Source organism: Balaenoptera acutorostrata, chromosome 19, assembly GCF_949987535.1.
Source record: "Balaenoptera acutorostrata chromosome 19, mBalAcu1.1, whole genome shotgun sequence".
NCBI classification, from domain to species: Eukaryota; Metazoa; Chordata; class Mammalia; order Artiodactyla; family Balaenopteridae; genus Balaenoptera; species Balaenoptera acutorostrata.
In genome coordinates this window covers 52,759,567-52,774,674 of record NC_080082.1, presented here as the reverse complement: position 1 = coordinate 52,774,674, position 15,108 = coordinate 52,759,567, and the positions used below count along the sequence as shown (strand labels likewise).

The window sequence follows — 15,108 nt, the reverse complement described above, 5'->3', positions numbered from 1 at the left end:
GACTGTATCCTCAGTGCCTGGAACACAGCCTGGCACAGGTCAGGCCCTCGATAGACAGTGTGGGCAAAGGCTAAATGGGCGGAGGTGCCAAGGAGTCGGGGGGTGGCTTCCAGTCGGAGAGAGGCCGCTGCCGTCTGCAAGAGAAATGAGGTGAGCACGGGAGGCGAGAGGCAGCAGCGGCATTGGGCAGTGGCAGCGAGGTGGGCCTGCCTGGCCCTGCCCGGTACCTTCTGCGCTCCCGAAAAGGCATGGTAGAAGCTGGACACATAGGTCATTATGGCCTTCTCGTCGGGCCGGGCCGTGTTCACGATGTCTGCAAGTGAACAACAAGGGTTAAACCGCCCAAGCAGGGGCGGGTGGGGCGGGGGTGGTCACCCACTGGATCCATAGGCTCCCAAGGCCACAGCCATCCTGGGAGAAGGACCCTCAGAGCTGATTCCACGGCCCTCGGCGGCTCCAGTGGGCTGGGCTTGGCCACACCCTTGGCCCCTCCATCCCCCAGGGTCGCTGGAAAGGCCAAGCCTGTGGGAAATGGATTAAAACGAGGCCACTTCCTCTCTCTGAGAATGGCCTCAAGGGGCTGCTAGACGGTCAACCCCAAAGGCCACCAGAGGCCAGATGCATGGGTCCTGGCTGGGGGTGGTACATGGCTGGGAAAAGGAGCAAAGCCGGAAAAGGAAAAAACACTCCACTTTGGTGGGCTCCAGGCTCCGAGGCTGCAGCAGGCAGGGAAGGCAGAGGCCTTGGTTATTTGCAGGAGTCAACGCTGCTGGCGACCTCCCTCGCCCCTCCGGAGGGAGGGGTGGGATCAGTCAGGAAGGGCTTTGGCAGGGCACCTGGGCCCAGCCCGGGAGGCAGCCCCTGAGAGCTGATCCTCTTCAAGGACCTCTTCCCCACCATCTCCATCCCTGGCTGCTCAGGCTGCGCCTGCTCTGGCTCCCTGGGTGACACCACTGTCCCCAGTTCACGCCGATTCATTCAGGCGCTCTGGCTGGCTCCGCCAGCTCCCTGAGGTTACCGCAAGACATGCCCACCAAACAGGGTGCTGACTGAACAAAAGGGATGTACTTACCCTCTGCATCCAACATCTTGGGGATGTCTAGGTATTTCTCAGCCACTTCAAAGGCATTGTTCAGGTTGGTGACGGGGTCGTCCTGGGGGAGGGAGGTGAGGGAAGGAGGAGAAACTTGGTCAGGGGCGGGAGGCACAGCAGAAGGAACAAGGGCTGGCCCGGAAGGGAGGGATCTCGGGAAGGGCTAGGACTGGAAAGCGTCCTTCGGGCAGATCTCAGCCACCTGTGCTGCTGCAGGGAGCGGAGAGGGGAGGGGGGACACCCGGGTAAAGTCAATGCCTACCCAAAGGAATGCCTCTGGAAATCTTTGTGGGGCAAACTGCGGACCCTTTCTCCAGAGACAATGAGGGCGTGCTCTTTTCTTAGAATTCCCATCCATCCCCAGACCCCAGATGAAGACCCCTGCCCTGACACCAGACACTGTGGTCCAGACCTGAGAGAGCACTGGACGCGGGGGGTGGGGTAGGGAGGGAACGGAGAGCATCCACGTTCTAACCTCCCTACTCTGACTGCCCCGCTGCTTACAGGATGAAAGGCACTTCACCCTGGCCCTCCCTCACGTGCCTTCACCTAGCCTTTCCAGCTAGAGCCCAGTACGATTACTCACTGCGGCTTGAACGGGCTAAGTGCAGGCCTGTGCCTCCCCCACCTGGGATGCCCGCTCTCTGGCCCTCGGCTGCCTCCTCCCCAGAGGCCCTGCCCCCACCGGGCCAGCTCAAGTGTGCCTTCCTTCCTCTGGAGCGTTTGTCCGGCCCCATCCCCCCTCCACCCCCATGCAGCCTGAGCACATGCACAGGGCCCTGTGCGGCTGGTTTGCTCTGGATGCAACTGTCCTGCCTTCCCCGCGAGGCTGGCAGCTCCTAGAGGGCAGAGCCTGGGTCTTACATGCTCTGTACAGGCGAAATAGAACAGGACCCCGCACGGGACAGGGCTGCCGGCAGTGATGGTTTAGAATTCTTTACCCCTCCCCAAATGCTTCCAGAATCTAGAGGGTTAAGGAAGGGCGGCTATAAGGCATGGCCGGCCAGGCCCTACAATAACCCCAGGTAGCTGCGATGCCCAAGGAGGGAGAAGGGCAGTCCCCAGGGGGAGCAAAGGAGGCGAGAATCAGCCACCGAGCCTGGGGTCTGCTGACAGCTGGCACAAGGCCCTCCCAGTCTGCCCATCTGAGCACAGAGTCCAGCTTTGGACGCCAGCAACAGATGGGCTTGGGGGCGGTGGCCCGGAGTCAGGGTCTGACTCGGGGTGTCTGTGGGTCACTGAGGGGAGCAGGAGACGCATACCTTTCTCAGCTTGTCGTACTCAATCAGCTCTGGTCTGTGCCGGTGGATCAGGGCATTGAAGGCAAGACCGTCCTTCCAGCTGGGGATGGAAAGGCCAAGGTTATGAGTAGAGCCCCCACCATCATGGGAGGGCTGCAGGCTGTGGGCACCCACAGGAATGGTTAACTCCCACTCAGTGAGGTGGTTTAGAGCGTGTGCCTGGCACTGCAGGCAGACGGCGTGGCCGGCTGGCCGTGAACCTGGCTGCTGGAGCCAGACCATCTGCGGAAAATCCCAGCCCTTCCACTCACTGTCAGTGTGACCTTGGGCAAGTCCCATAATCTCCTGCTACCTCAGTTGCCACATCTGTAAAATGGGGTTAATACAGTACCTACACTTCACTGGGCTGTTGTGAGGATGAAAGGAGTAAATATGTGAGGCTTTGGCCGATACCTGACAAATGACAAGTGCTTTGACTGCTCGTCCCCAGGGTGGCTGTGACCTGCTGAGCGCTGGCCCTGCGAGGCCCCACTGAGCTGCACAGGCCACCGCAGGCCCTCTGCACCTTGGCTGACCTGACCCGTGCGCTGGCTAAATGCCGGGATGTGGCTTGGCATGAGGGGCTCTGTTCAGAGGAAAGTGATAGCTGGTCACAGCCCATACTGGTCACACTGGCTCTTTCATGGGTCAAGGTTAATGACACCTCCTTAGGAAGACCCCCCCCTCGCCCCCGACTGTGGTACTCTTCCCGTTACTTTCTATCACCTTATCCTACTTTGTCGTCTTTCTATGACTCCTCTCACTACCTGAAATTACGTTGTTGGTTTCTTCACGCCTTTGTGAACTACTGGTTCCCCTGCTGCGGTGTTACCTTCCAAGGGTGGGGACTTTATTTTGGTGCTGCTGTATTCCCACCCTTGGCATGGAGTAGGCACTCCACAGACACTTAGTGATTGAATAAATAAACGAGTAAGAAATGCACAGGGACTTCCCTGGTGGCACAGTGTTTAAGAATCCGCCTTCCAATGCAGGGGACGCGGGTTCGATCCCTGGTCGAGGAACTAAGATCCCACATGCCTCAGAGCAACTGAGCCTGCAGGCCACAGCTACTGAGCCCACGCTCCACAAGGAAAGATCCCACGTGTGGCAACTAAGACCCAATGCAGCCAAAAAAAGAAAAAGAAATGCACAGAGGACCGCCAGCTGGTGGCAGGAAAAGGAAGGAAACACACAGAGGAGCTCAAGGGAGGGACCAAATGCTCTTAATGGCAGAGCACAATGGTCCCCAACGCCCAGTGCCAGGGCTCCAGGGAGCCTGAGGACACAGCAGGACCTCTGTGGATCCCATGAAGCCCCGTTCTTCATTCCTGCGTGTGCCCTCTCCCTGGTCCATCCACCCCAGGAGAACACCAGAGGCTCAGAGAGGTGAGGTCACAGAGTCACGCCAGATCTGACCTCGGGCCACCCCCAAAGCCTGCACTCCTAACCCCCGGGCCATGCCATGCTCCCAGATCTCGTGTGGCACTGACCACACTCACCTCATGGACACACTCATTTCCCGCTCTCAACTGAGGAAGAACAGGCTCGTGCAGGTGAGTCTTGTTCCTCTAGTGGACACAGAGTACATTTTCCCCAACACTAAATTCACTAGCAACCGTTAAGGACGGCAGGTCCCTCTTGAGAGGTCAAAACAAAGGAAGAGCTTTGTTGTTGCTTCTGAGTTACCTTGCTTGGGGAAAAAGAAGATTCTAGAGGGCCTGCCAGAGTGCCGGGCCTTAATGCCTTTAGCCTGGGACGGCGAGGTGACTGCTGTCTCCCCCAGGGGACGCAGGGACCTTCCCAGGGGCTCACGGGGGCCAGCGGCAGGGGGAGGGGCTCCTGAGAGCTGGCACCTCACAGACCATGACAACACCACAGGAAAAGAGAGAGGGTGGGCGGACAGCATGTCAGGTCCCGGGAAGCAGAGCGGGAACGATGTGGGCCGGGGTGCTTCGGCCGGCGCTCACCTGATGTGGAAGTTCTGCACGTTGACGTTCTTGTACGGGGCCGTCTTTCTCTGGCACCAGAGAAGGAGCCCTTCCTTGGCAGAGGTCTCTGCAAAACACATGAGGACGGTGAGCACCGGCCCAAAACGAAACGCTCAGAAGCCAGGCCCGGGGGACTGCACTTCCGGCTCAGGCATGAGGGTCACACAGAACCTGGGGGAGAGGCCCTCGGACAGAGCAGCAGCAGCGCCCCTTCCAGACGCGGCGGGCACCTGCTGATCCTAACGGCACGCCAGGCCCCGAGGAGCAGGCACTCGCCTGGGGTCACCCCACAAGTGGCAGTGACAGGCCAGGGTGAGCGCCTGAACCTGCGCCATGTTTCTGACCCCAAAGCCTGTGCCTTTAGCTGGCAGGACACACTGCCAAGCAAGCCCCTGAGGCGGGCCTTGGCCTCTTCTGAACAAGGGGCATGAGCGCCGGGCCTGCCCACCCCGGGTCTCCAGATCTGGCCGCAGCTTCGAGGAGGCGGGGAGCGGAGGGCCCCAGGAGGTCCCTCCGCTCCCCGTGGACGGCTCTGACTGTCCTCAACGCACAGGGAGTGCTACAAGGGCAGGGAGCACATCTGTCTGGTCACTGCTGTGGCCTGTCACCAGGAGCCCCCTCTGCATGCCGGCCCTGTGGCTTTTCTCATCCTGTGGTGGCCTGGACCAACCCCAGGTCCATGGGGGCCAAGGTCCGAGGGTGGGAGGTTGAGTGGAAACATAGGTGCTGACGCCCAGGAGAACGAGGCCAGGCCTGACTCTTATCATTAGTTTGCTACTTGACTGTAAAATGGGGCCAATCATGCCCATTTGACAAGGGTGGTGTGAGGGTCCACTGAGATGGGCGGCTGCAGGGGGGACCCTTCACCTGCAGCCTGGGCCAGCACCTCTACTAACCACCCCCAGGCAGGGCATGTGAGTGATGTCTGAACACAGGAAAGAGCCTCAAAGCATGAAGACAAAAAGCCCGAAATCCTAACTAAGTCCCCCCAACTCGGGTGGAACCAGGGTGGGGAGGAAAGGCTGTTCTTTGCCCGTGAGCAGGTCCTTGGCTCTCACCTTCCACAGAGATGTCCTGGATGGCGAACCTGAGGATGATGGTCCAGATCATTCCCAGGGTCATCTTTGCGTTGCCGTCCACAATCTCTGCACACAGGGAAAGGGGGCAGAGGGCAAAGGGCTGTTAAAACCAGAGTGGGACTCCCCAGGCGGCCCCCGGCCCTGTCTAGAGATTAACTCCAATCATCTGACAGAGCTGCCTAGGCCTGTCCTCCACCACCTTCACTGGGAGAAGATGTCCCCTGGACACTCTGGGAAGTGCTGTCCCAAAAGCTTTCTGCTGCTTGGCACCTTCGGGCTTCCATCCCCGTGTATTCTCGGCCACGCAGGCCTCTTCCTCTCTGGGCAGCTCATTCTCTTGACCCAGTTCAATGGATTGCTCCCCGCTGAGTCTCATCCCAGGTGTTGGGCCTCCGTTTCCAGGCCCCACCACACCTTATGGGCATGTCTCTCGAGAGTCTGCCCACTTCCTTCCAATCCCACTGTCGCCACCTTCGTCCGAGCCACCGTCATCTCCCTCAGATCCTGACGTGCTGCCTCCTCCATCCCCACTGCGATCCACCGCACGCAGCAGGCAGGGTGGTCACTGGAACAGGTGGACTGGATTTGTGTCGGTCGCCTGCTTTGTGTTCTGGAGTCTGGCTTACAAGGCCTGCCCTGCGTGACTCCCGCCTCCCTCCCCAGCATTCTCCAGCTTTGTCCTCTCGACAAGCCAGCTCTCTCTTGCTTTAAGGATCTCACACCTTCTGGCCCGCCACAAAGCACACGCCTCGACCCTTTCCTCAGATGTCCGGTCCTTCCCAGCCTCTAAGGCTCTGCTTATATGTCACCTCCCCAGAATGGCTTCCCTGACCGTCCCGGTGCCTCTCTCCCCAGCACCCTGCTCTTCCCCTCACACAATGATATGTACTGGTTTGTCTACTTGTTCACTGTCTGCCTTCGTGATCACCTCTGCATCCCCAGCACCTGGACCCGGCCCTTGAGAAAGACACGGTGCTGCAGGAAGGGGAGAGCGGGTAGCACAAGGTCCAGCTGATAAGTGCCTGCTTTCTTAACTAACCGAAAACCAGCCACTCTCCCAAACTTCTGGGAGTGAAAGAGAAGGGTTTGGACCACACGTTCTTCAGCTTCAGCAACTTAAGAGAAAAATCACTTCTGCAACGCTCAGGCACCGTGTGTCTGCAGCCAGGTGAGGGAGGTGCGTGCAAGCGGCCTCTTCCTGGGGCCCATGGGCCCGATGTGCCTTAGGCGGTCCTCTCAGGCCTGCCACCCCCGCGCCTCTCGCACACTGGATGCGGGAGAGAGGGTGCAGAGAACAGAGGGGACACTTCAAGAGAGCTTGCTCACCGGCCTCGAGAACAGAAAACTCTAGGTGGGCTTGATCTGGGAAGGAGGCACGATGGTTCCCCAGAGGATGGGGCCCAGCCTTCCCCGAGGACATGCTCGCTAGGAAAGGGTGGGTGCTCTTTTAGCCACTGGAGAGGCTCCCCACAGCGAAGCCATGGGCTGACGGCCGAGGGCAGCTCTCGGCTTGAGGGTTTCAGGAGAGGAGATATGCGTAGCCGGCCGCCTGGAAGCAGGGGAAGGACACGTTGTCTGTCCAGCCCTCTCCCAGGGCTAAGAACCCCACGGGCGGAAACGAGGCCGAGCCTTCCCAGCGTGGGGTGAGGGCGGTGATCCATTCAGGAAATCTATGCTGCATTCCTCCCGAGGGCCAGGCACCCCAAAGCCGGGGACGGACACAAGCTGGAGAGGAGGCCGCAGCGCCCATACCCAGCCAGTGCCATGAGCAAGTTGGTCGTGGAGGACTCAGAGAGTCCCTGCGAGGGGAGGAAGACGGCCGCTCTCATGACACATCCACCAGCTGCTTCTTGGACCTGCAGCTGTGCCTCCGAGTCCCGACCCCTCTCACAACCCCCACGGGGAAGCCATGTTCCTGCAACTGCCTAGATGGTGTGGAGGGCCAGGGGGCCGGGGGCGGGCGGGGACTGGGGCACTCAGGTATCCCAAAGCCCTCGGAACGGCTCCAGTCGGCTGCCCTCCAGAGGCCCGATGGCCACAGGGATTGGGAGTGAAGCAGCTTGGGCATGAACGGAAAACATTTTTAGACTGAGTTTTTCTCCAGATGAAAACTGATGACTGCCACGGGTCTCTCCTCTAACCTCTTCTGTATTTACAGGCTAGCATTTGAGCAAAATAAATGCAGCTGTGAGAAGCAGAAGGCTGGAGGGGAGCCAGGAGGAAAGATCCATGCAAGAACAGAAAATCTCAGGGCCTGATTGAGTTCAGGGTTTTGATTTTTTTTTTTTTTTAAACAAACACCAACCACCTCAACCGTGGCATGCGAGGCTTGGCAGCCCTCCCTGGAGAGGTCCCGGGTTGGGGCAGAGCCTTGGAATGCGGGATGTGCATTCTGGCCTGGAGTCTTGGCCAAATTCTCGGAGCCCTGTCATTAGCAGCAATTAGTTTTCTTTGTTTTTCTAAAAGCTGGGACAACATGGATATGGGGGTGTAGGAAACCCTGCTCTGACTAATGACCAGAACTGGGAGCCCAGGCCGATGGAGAGCTTCTGGGCTCTGTCAGGCCTCGCCTGGTCTCCAAAGGCGTCTGTGAGACAAGAGCCTGCACTGAGGGAGGGAGGGCATGCCGTTGCTCTAGGGAGGGCTCGGAGACAAGGGTCACAGTTCCAGGTACCCGCATGGGGCCCAGAGGATCCTGGGTATCCTGTCAAGAGGCCACAGTCTCCCAAGCTGTGCAGCCAGCGAAGTCTGCTCGCTGACCTTTGGACTTACACTCCCTGCCCCAGAGCCCTGACACCAGATCTCAAGCAGCCTCTCCTACTCTGAGCCCTCCTGCCTGCAGACACCAGACAGGGCCTAAGGGCGAAGGTGCTGCTGGCTCAGAGAGATGCCGTGTCCCTCAGGCCCGGCACCAGGAGGGCGTGTGAGGGTGTCCGGGGTCCAAGTCAAAGCCATTCCTCCCCCTGTGCCCCTCATGACCGGGTGAGCTGGATTTCCTGGTCTTGGGCTGGATTATTCTTTGGGGGAAGGGAGGGAGGTCTGTGGGCCCAGCATCACATCAAAGGCAGTCACTGTGGTCGCTGCTCGGTGTATCTGGGCTTTAAGCACCCCCAAGTGCTCTCTCTGCCACCAACACAGCTTCTGTTCCCAAGGGAGAGGTCGGGCCCCATCCGAGCTCACCTTCCGCCCCGATGGAGACCAGCTTGACTCCTTTGCTGGCGATGAAGTCCAGTGCCTTGTTCACATTGTTGATTTTGTGCACTCTCATCTTGCCCCGCTCCGGCTTAGGTAACCGCTCCCCTGAGGGCCGGACACCGAGAAAGAGAGGGAGAGGAGCTTCAGGGCCCCCGCTGCTCCCCGGAACAGGCCCAGGCCGGCGCAGTGCCGCCGCTGCAGCCGGTAAAGGCCTCGCTCTTCCCCGAGCAGCAATGGGACAGCGGGGGGGGGGGCAGCATCCCGTGGGCACCCGCAGGAGGGGGGCCTCACCTGAAATGACCTCCAGGAGGAGCATGAGCTTGAGCCCGTCTCGGAAGTCCTCGTCGATGTTCTCGATCTGCGTGCCGGCCTTCCTCAGGTGGGAGTTGCACCAGGCTGTGAAGGTCTGGGGAAGAGGAGAAGAGCATGGCTTGCAGGGTCGGCGTGGCCGTCAGGGCTCTCCAGCAAAAGGGCCGGGTCACAGCCCTGACCCCGCGACAGCACGGCTGCCACGGGGCCCTTGCTCAGGGCCAGGTCCTGGGCCCCACCTTTTATCAACACTGACACTGTTTCCGGTCTTTACAGCGAGCCAGGCAGGTCGATGTGAGGACACTGAGGCTCAGGGCGGTTAGCAAGACTACCACCTGTTAGCCGGGTGATAAGCGGCCGAGCGTGGACTGGAAACCACGTCTGCCAGCCCCAGAGCAAGTGCCGGCCCCATCACACCCTGAGTGGGCCCACTGCACGCGTCGGGCAAAGGTGCTGACGGAGCCGGGCCCTGAGCATGGAAACAAGCAGCAGGGGTCCAGCTCCCGCAGGCACGTTCTTCTGGACAGACACACCAGCCCTCCATCCCCCTGGGCAGGCAGAGCAGACCACAGGTCCCCACGGCCGTGGCTCCCTTCCACCTGTCCCTCCCCTCAGGCAGGGGCAGCAGTTTCCCCATCACTGGCACAGAGAAGACTTGGGACAGGAAAGCAGTTGGAAAACAAGCCTCCTGTAAATTCAAGGTTTGCTCAAGTCAGTCTCTATTCGAACCACCAGTAGCCCAGCGGCAATACCTCCCCCAAAGGCCGGGCGCACAGATCCTCCGAGCCCTGTGACACCCCTACGTAGGCTGTTTCCCTCGAGGCCAGACACCCTCTATTCCCTGGAGAACATCCCACGCCCCACCCTTCCACATCTTAAGATGCAGTGTATCTCAGAGGGGGCCGGAAGGCAAGTGGGAGGCAGGCACCCACCCCCACCAGGGTTAGGCAACCATATCTGAGGAGGAACTGCCGGAGGATCACAGGGCACGCGGGTGCTGGAAGGCGAAGGGGCCTCTTCAGGTGGAGAGGCCCGTCGACAAGAAGCCCAAATCCCAAACCAGAGCACAGAATGCCCAAGTATGTAACCAGCACTCAGCCCCCTGCTGGCTGGGGCCCGTTATCAGACTTCAGGGCCAGGGATGCACGTCACATCAGTTAAGGTGCACGTGCCCAGATGCCTTCCGGGGAGACAGGCCCCCACAGCAAGATCTGGGAAAAACCCCACGCCTGTTTCTCACGGGAGTCCCCCGCTCTGCCCTCGTCAATCCGCAGGGCCCAGCGTGGAGGTGGGCCGACAGCCAGGAACGCGCCAGAGCCCATGTGCACCTGGGTGCCGGCAGAGGCCATGTGGGGCTGAGGGGCTTCCAAGGAGCCTCTGGCCAAGCACCACGTGTTCTGACAACTGTCACCAGCCCTGCTCATTCAGAGACTCAACACAAGGCCCCTCCCAGACAAAGAAGCCGCCTGATTAATACGCTGCACCACAGGTACAAGGTTTCCTTCCAAACCCGAAGCAGGGGGAGGGCTGCAAACGGGCAGGGCACCCCGCCCGCCTCCTGCCAACACAAAGAAGAGTTCTTCCACCTCGGAGACAGACACCCACATGAGGCTGTCTCCTCAGTGACGGGCACCTTTGCCCCGCTTCCGCCTCGCCTCAGCCCGCACCCACCCATCCCACAAAATCAGTCCCAAGTGCGGCTCCTCCGGACACCCCCACTGACTGGCTTGCCCCACCCCGACTCTGACTCGGACGCCCCCTCCTCGTGCAGATCTAGCACAGCACCATTCTCTCTGCTTCTGCTTCCTCACAAGCATGAGCTACTTTGGGCTCCGGCCAGGAGCAGGTTCTCAGCAAGGCATCCGCCTTCCCCACCTCACTTCCCACGCTCCTTCCCCTCTGCAGCTCTCAATTCAGACAGACCAGGGCTACACCACTCATGTGGGCAGGTTACCCAACCTTCCTAACGTCAGCTTCTTCATCTGCACCCTGGCGATGAAGACACCACCTGGGTCACAGTCAGTGTGAGGGTTCGAAGCGGCAATGCCTGTAGAGCACGTGGCAGGTGCTCATAAGCGGCAGCTCTCCGCACAGCCCGTGCTTCCCGGGATCTCCTCCTCTCCCGACACCTAGCCCGCCTCTTCCACTGAGTGCCTTCTCCGTCCCCTGCCTGCCCCTGCCACCACGCTCAGCCCTTGGCATCTCTCTGACAGCATTCTCCAGTCATTTTGGGTCTTACTGGATGTTACGTGCATGTGTGCGTGCTCCCAGGGAGTAGGAATTAAGTCTCACATCGCACATGCATTTAGAATGCCCAAAGCACAGCAGCCTCGGTGGTGGGCAGCGGGCGGGCGGGGAACTCAGCCACCCTGTAAAGCAGAGGGCAGCAGCAGGCCAGGCTGGGGCAGGAAGTGGCAGGGGATGCTGGGCCTCTGCTGGTGCATGTGCCTGAAAGATGCTGCGGGGCAGCAAAGTGGCCCATCACATCCCGTGGCCGAGGACACAAGAGGGCAGTTCCCAGAGGGCGAGCGCCCCTGGTGCTGCGGTGCTGCTGGGCCGAGATCTAGGCGCCTGGGCTGCAGGCAGAGCTGGGCACGTATCTGAATGGCAACACTCTCTGCTTCGGCCTGCCTGGGTTACACCTGGGGTAACCCTTCAGGGTTTGAATGCCAGCCCCTCGGCTTACTTCTGTGTTTCCAACCAAGTGACTTGGCCTACTTCCACCTCAGCTTCCTTCTCTGTAGGATGGACTTACCAGAATCTACCTCCTGTATTTGCTGTAGGATTAAATGGGGGCGGGGGGGGGGGGGGAATGCTTTAAAACATCTGGCACAGAGCTTGGCATCAAGTGCCAGATGAACTGAGCATGCGCACACATGCGAACACAGCCACCCCGGCTGCTTCCCACTCCATTCCCAGGAAGGATGAGAGCCCGTCTCTCTGCAAAGGCCCTTACCCCACGGCCATGGTGTGGAGTGGTAACAAGATACAGCACACCCTCTCACTCCAACCTGTGGAGGCGCTGAACGAACCTCACCTCACTGGGTTCAGGCAGTCTGTCCTCAGAAGGTCACGACACCGTCCACCCTGCAAACATGCGTCCCATCTCTGCACCTTTGCTCATCTTCTCTGGGCAGGAAACAAGAGCTCTGGCTTGGGGCTCACACAGACCTGGATTCCAACCTTGCCTCGGCCACTGAGGCCACCTGCCGGAGGGGTAACCTTGGGCAAGCAATGAGCCTCAAGTTCCTTGTTGGTGAAATGGAGACAATAATCTCCCCTCTTAAATGAGGATTAAATAAAACAATGCAAGTAAATCACTTATGACTGTGCCTGGCACAGATTAAGTATTCAGAGTTATACAAATCTCAGGGAAAGGACTATTTTTAAATAAATGGTAACTCTGCCCTGTACTTCTGTCTCCCTGGCTGGAAGCAGGCAGAGGCCCAAGCAGAATACAGAGCAGGTGCTTAGGGGAGAATATCTACTGGCCTGGCCTCGGTGGTGAGGAAAAGCCTGTGGGTATTCTCCTGAACCTGACACACGATGGGAACCCCGCCGACAGGCCTCCCATCCTCACTCCACGGCCTGCGTGGCCCTGATTCCTCCTCCTGGAAGACGAGGAGCATCTACTGACACCGGAGGCTCGCAGGGTCCTGGGCTCGGGGCAAGGGGAGCAGGAGTCACGAGGCCCTCCTCGGGAACGAGCCCACCATGCGCAGCCCCTGCTCCACGCGGCATGACTGGTGAGTAGGAGCTGGAGTTCCAATGGAACATGAAAAATTCATAGCTTCTTCTACTTGGTTACAAAAATAACATTCTGCTTACTCACTCCCTCTCCCTACCCAGTTTAGACTGAGATGTGTGGGGTGGGTAGTGTGGAGGGTGGCTGCTATAGATGGACGTCTCGTGGGCCCACTGTACCCCCACCACCATGCAGATCTGTCAGAGCACGAGCTACAGAGCCCGACTGCCCGAGCGTGGCAGGCCCCACTGGCTCCACGATGCCCAGGTCACTGTGGGGCAGGACATATCCACTCCCTCGACAAGGGAGGGTTTGCTGCATGCCGAGCCAGGGCCAGGCCTGGTGCTGAATCCACAGTAGTGAGCAAAGCAGACCCAGGCTGCACTCTGAGGAGCTCCCGCTCTGATGAGGAAGAGGATCAATCTCATTAACCAAGCAACTACTCAACTACAGAAGAGACACCCTTCGGAAAAGTGGTAACAGTAACAACCACAGCAGATACTTCTATAAGCTAACTATGTGCCGGGCACTGTTCTAGGCACTTCGTCACACGTTAACATCTCTCATCTGCAAAGCTACTTTGTGAGGTAGTTGCTATTTCTGGCCCATTTTACAGATGAGGGAACCGAGGGTCTGAGAGGTGACGTGACTTGCCCGCAGGTAGTCACGCACCTGGAAAGTTGCAGAGCTAGATTTAAAGCCAGGTACTCTGGCTCCAGCAGCCACACTCTGAGGTATCGTATCATCCTGCATTTGTCCTCCTCTCTCCCACCCCCAGAGAGGGAGCTGAAGAAAGCGTTTAGGATGCTAGGGAACAGCTCCTGATCTACTGGCCGGGCAGACACGGGGAAGTTCCCCTATGGAGAATAAGTAAGATGAAAATAAGGGAGACTGTCCAGATAATGGGAACAGCATGTGCAAAGGCCCTGTGGCAGCGAGAACACAGCCCGGCTGGAGAGAGGAAGGAAGGGAGTGAGGGAGAGCAGGCTGTGTCATGAGGCTGGCAGGGCCACCCTCATGGGGCGGCTGCTGTGTGGGGACTGACCCAAAGGGGGCAAGGGTCAATGTGTGATGACCAGGGGAAAAAAGAGGGTAAGGAGCCTCTACGAGAAACTTGGCAGGAGGAGGAAGGCAGAGGAGCCGTGCTGGAAATGCTGACAGTTGTAACCAAGCAAGGCAAACTCAAGGTTTCGATTTCATTTGGGAGGGTCCGGAGCTACTGGCCCTCTGTGGGAGAAGGGAAAGGCAAAAAGCATCTCAAGCTCGTCTGGGTTTTATTGTCAAGGTCATTTTCCAGGGGCAGTATTGATTCTGAGCGGTGGCCGTGTCCCCAGCACCTCACCTAAGAGGCGCTCGATGCAATCACTGGGCTGCCAAACCCTGACTTGGAGGCCCGATTACGCACTGGGCATGGGAGGAAGCAAAACAGACACAGAATTTACATTCTGATGGCGGCGGGGGGGGGGGGGGGGGGGGGTGGCCAGTAACTGCTAATTGCTAGTTCTTACCATTTACACATAGCAAGTCTTTAAAACCTCCAACCCCAAGGTCATGTGAGATATTATCATCTCCATTTTACAGATGAGGAAACTGAGGCAGGGAAAAGTTAAGTGACTTGCCCAAGGTCACACAGCTATTAACACAAATATGGGGCGGCCACTCATTCCTCTGAGGGGAATGTTACCTACCGGCCTGGCAAAGCAGAGCCCGCAGAACCGAGTCAAGAAGGGCCCCGCCCAGCCTCAGTCCCCAAACTGGAGCTGAGCTCACCAAGCGAGGCAGGCAGGGCTGTTTCCCTAAAAGCCTGCCTGCTTCTTAAAGGGTGGCCTGAGCCCAGTGTGGGAGGCCAATGCTGGCCTGCCATCCTGTGAAGGGAGCTTGCACCCAGCCCTTGACCTATCTAGGGAGGAAGGATGTGGACTCGTCTGCCTTTGAGAACACACGTGAAAAAAACCACAAAGAGCCTTCAAAACTTGCCTCTGCACACTGGCAGCCTGTTAAAGATTCTTCTCTGGTTGTTAAAATAGCACAGGGTGTAGGGGGGAGGCGGGGTGGAAGAAGAGAGGACGAGCCTGTTGGTTTGTTTGGGATCCAGTCACCACTCCCTGTGCCGAGGCCCGAGGCCCATGCACTGGGGAAAGCAAGCCTCAGAGGACAGCGCCCCCCCCTCAGCTGTTTCTGCTTTGTCACTGTGTGTTGGGGGAGGGGGAGAAGGCCTAGCATCGCTGGTCATAAAGTCCTTCCTGTGTCACAGGGACCCCTCCCAGTTGCCAGGATGTGGGGTGGCTGTGTGAATGAATGATGGATATTGTTTGGGAGGTGAACTAAACGGCCAGGAATGTGGCAGCAGTGGGCTTTAATGAGCTATTCATCGATGACTCCCTCCCCCAACCCAAAGAGGTAAATTAAACCCTCTTGA

General features: G+C 58.8%; 1 protein-coding gene across 5 annotated transcripts in view; it reads right to left on the bottom strand.

Moving 5' to 3' along the window:
* Positions 1-15,108, bottom strand: part of ACTN4 (actinin alpha 4) — a 73,410-nt gene that overhangs the window by 19,500 nt on the left and 38,802 nt on the right. For 3 of the 5 annotated variants that reach the window (XM_057534989.1, XM_057534985.1, XM_057534987.1), the window contains exons 2-8: positions 8,927-9,041; positions 8,621-8,740; positions 5,420-5,506; positions 4,341-4,428; positions 2,356-2,434; positions 1,073-1,154; positions 228-313 (exon numbers count right to left, since the gene is read on the bottom strand). In XM_057534989.1, coding sequence (XP_057390972.1) covers positions 228-313; positions 1,073-1,154; positions 2,356-2,434; positions 4,341-4,428; positions 5,420-5,506; positions 8,621-8,740; positions 8,927-9,041 — 657 coding nt within the window. The remainder of the gene's footprint in view (positions 1-227; positions 314-1,072; positions 1,155-2,355; positions 2,435-4,340; positions 4,429-5,419; positions 5,507-8,620; positions 8,741-8,926; positions 9,042-15,108) is intronic. The other 2 variants (XM_057534988.1, XM_057534986.1) reach the window with 1 other exon arrangement.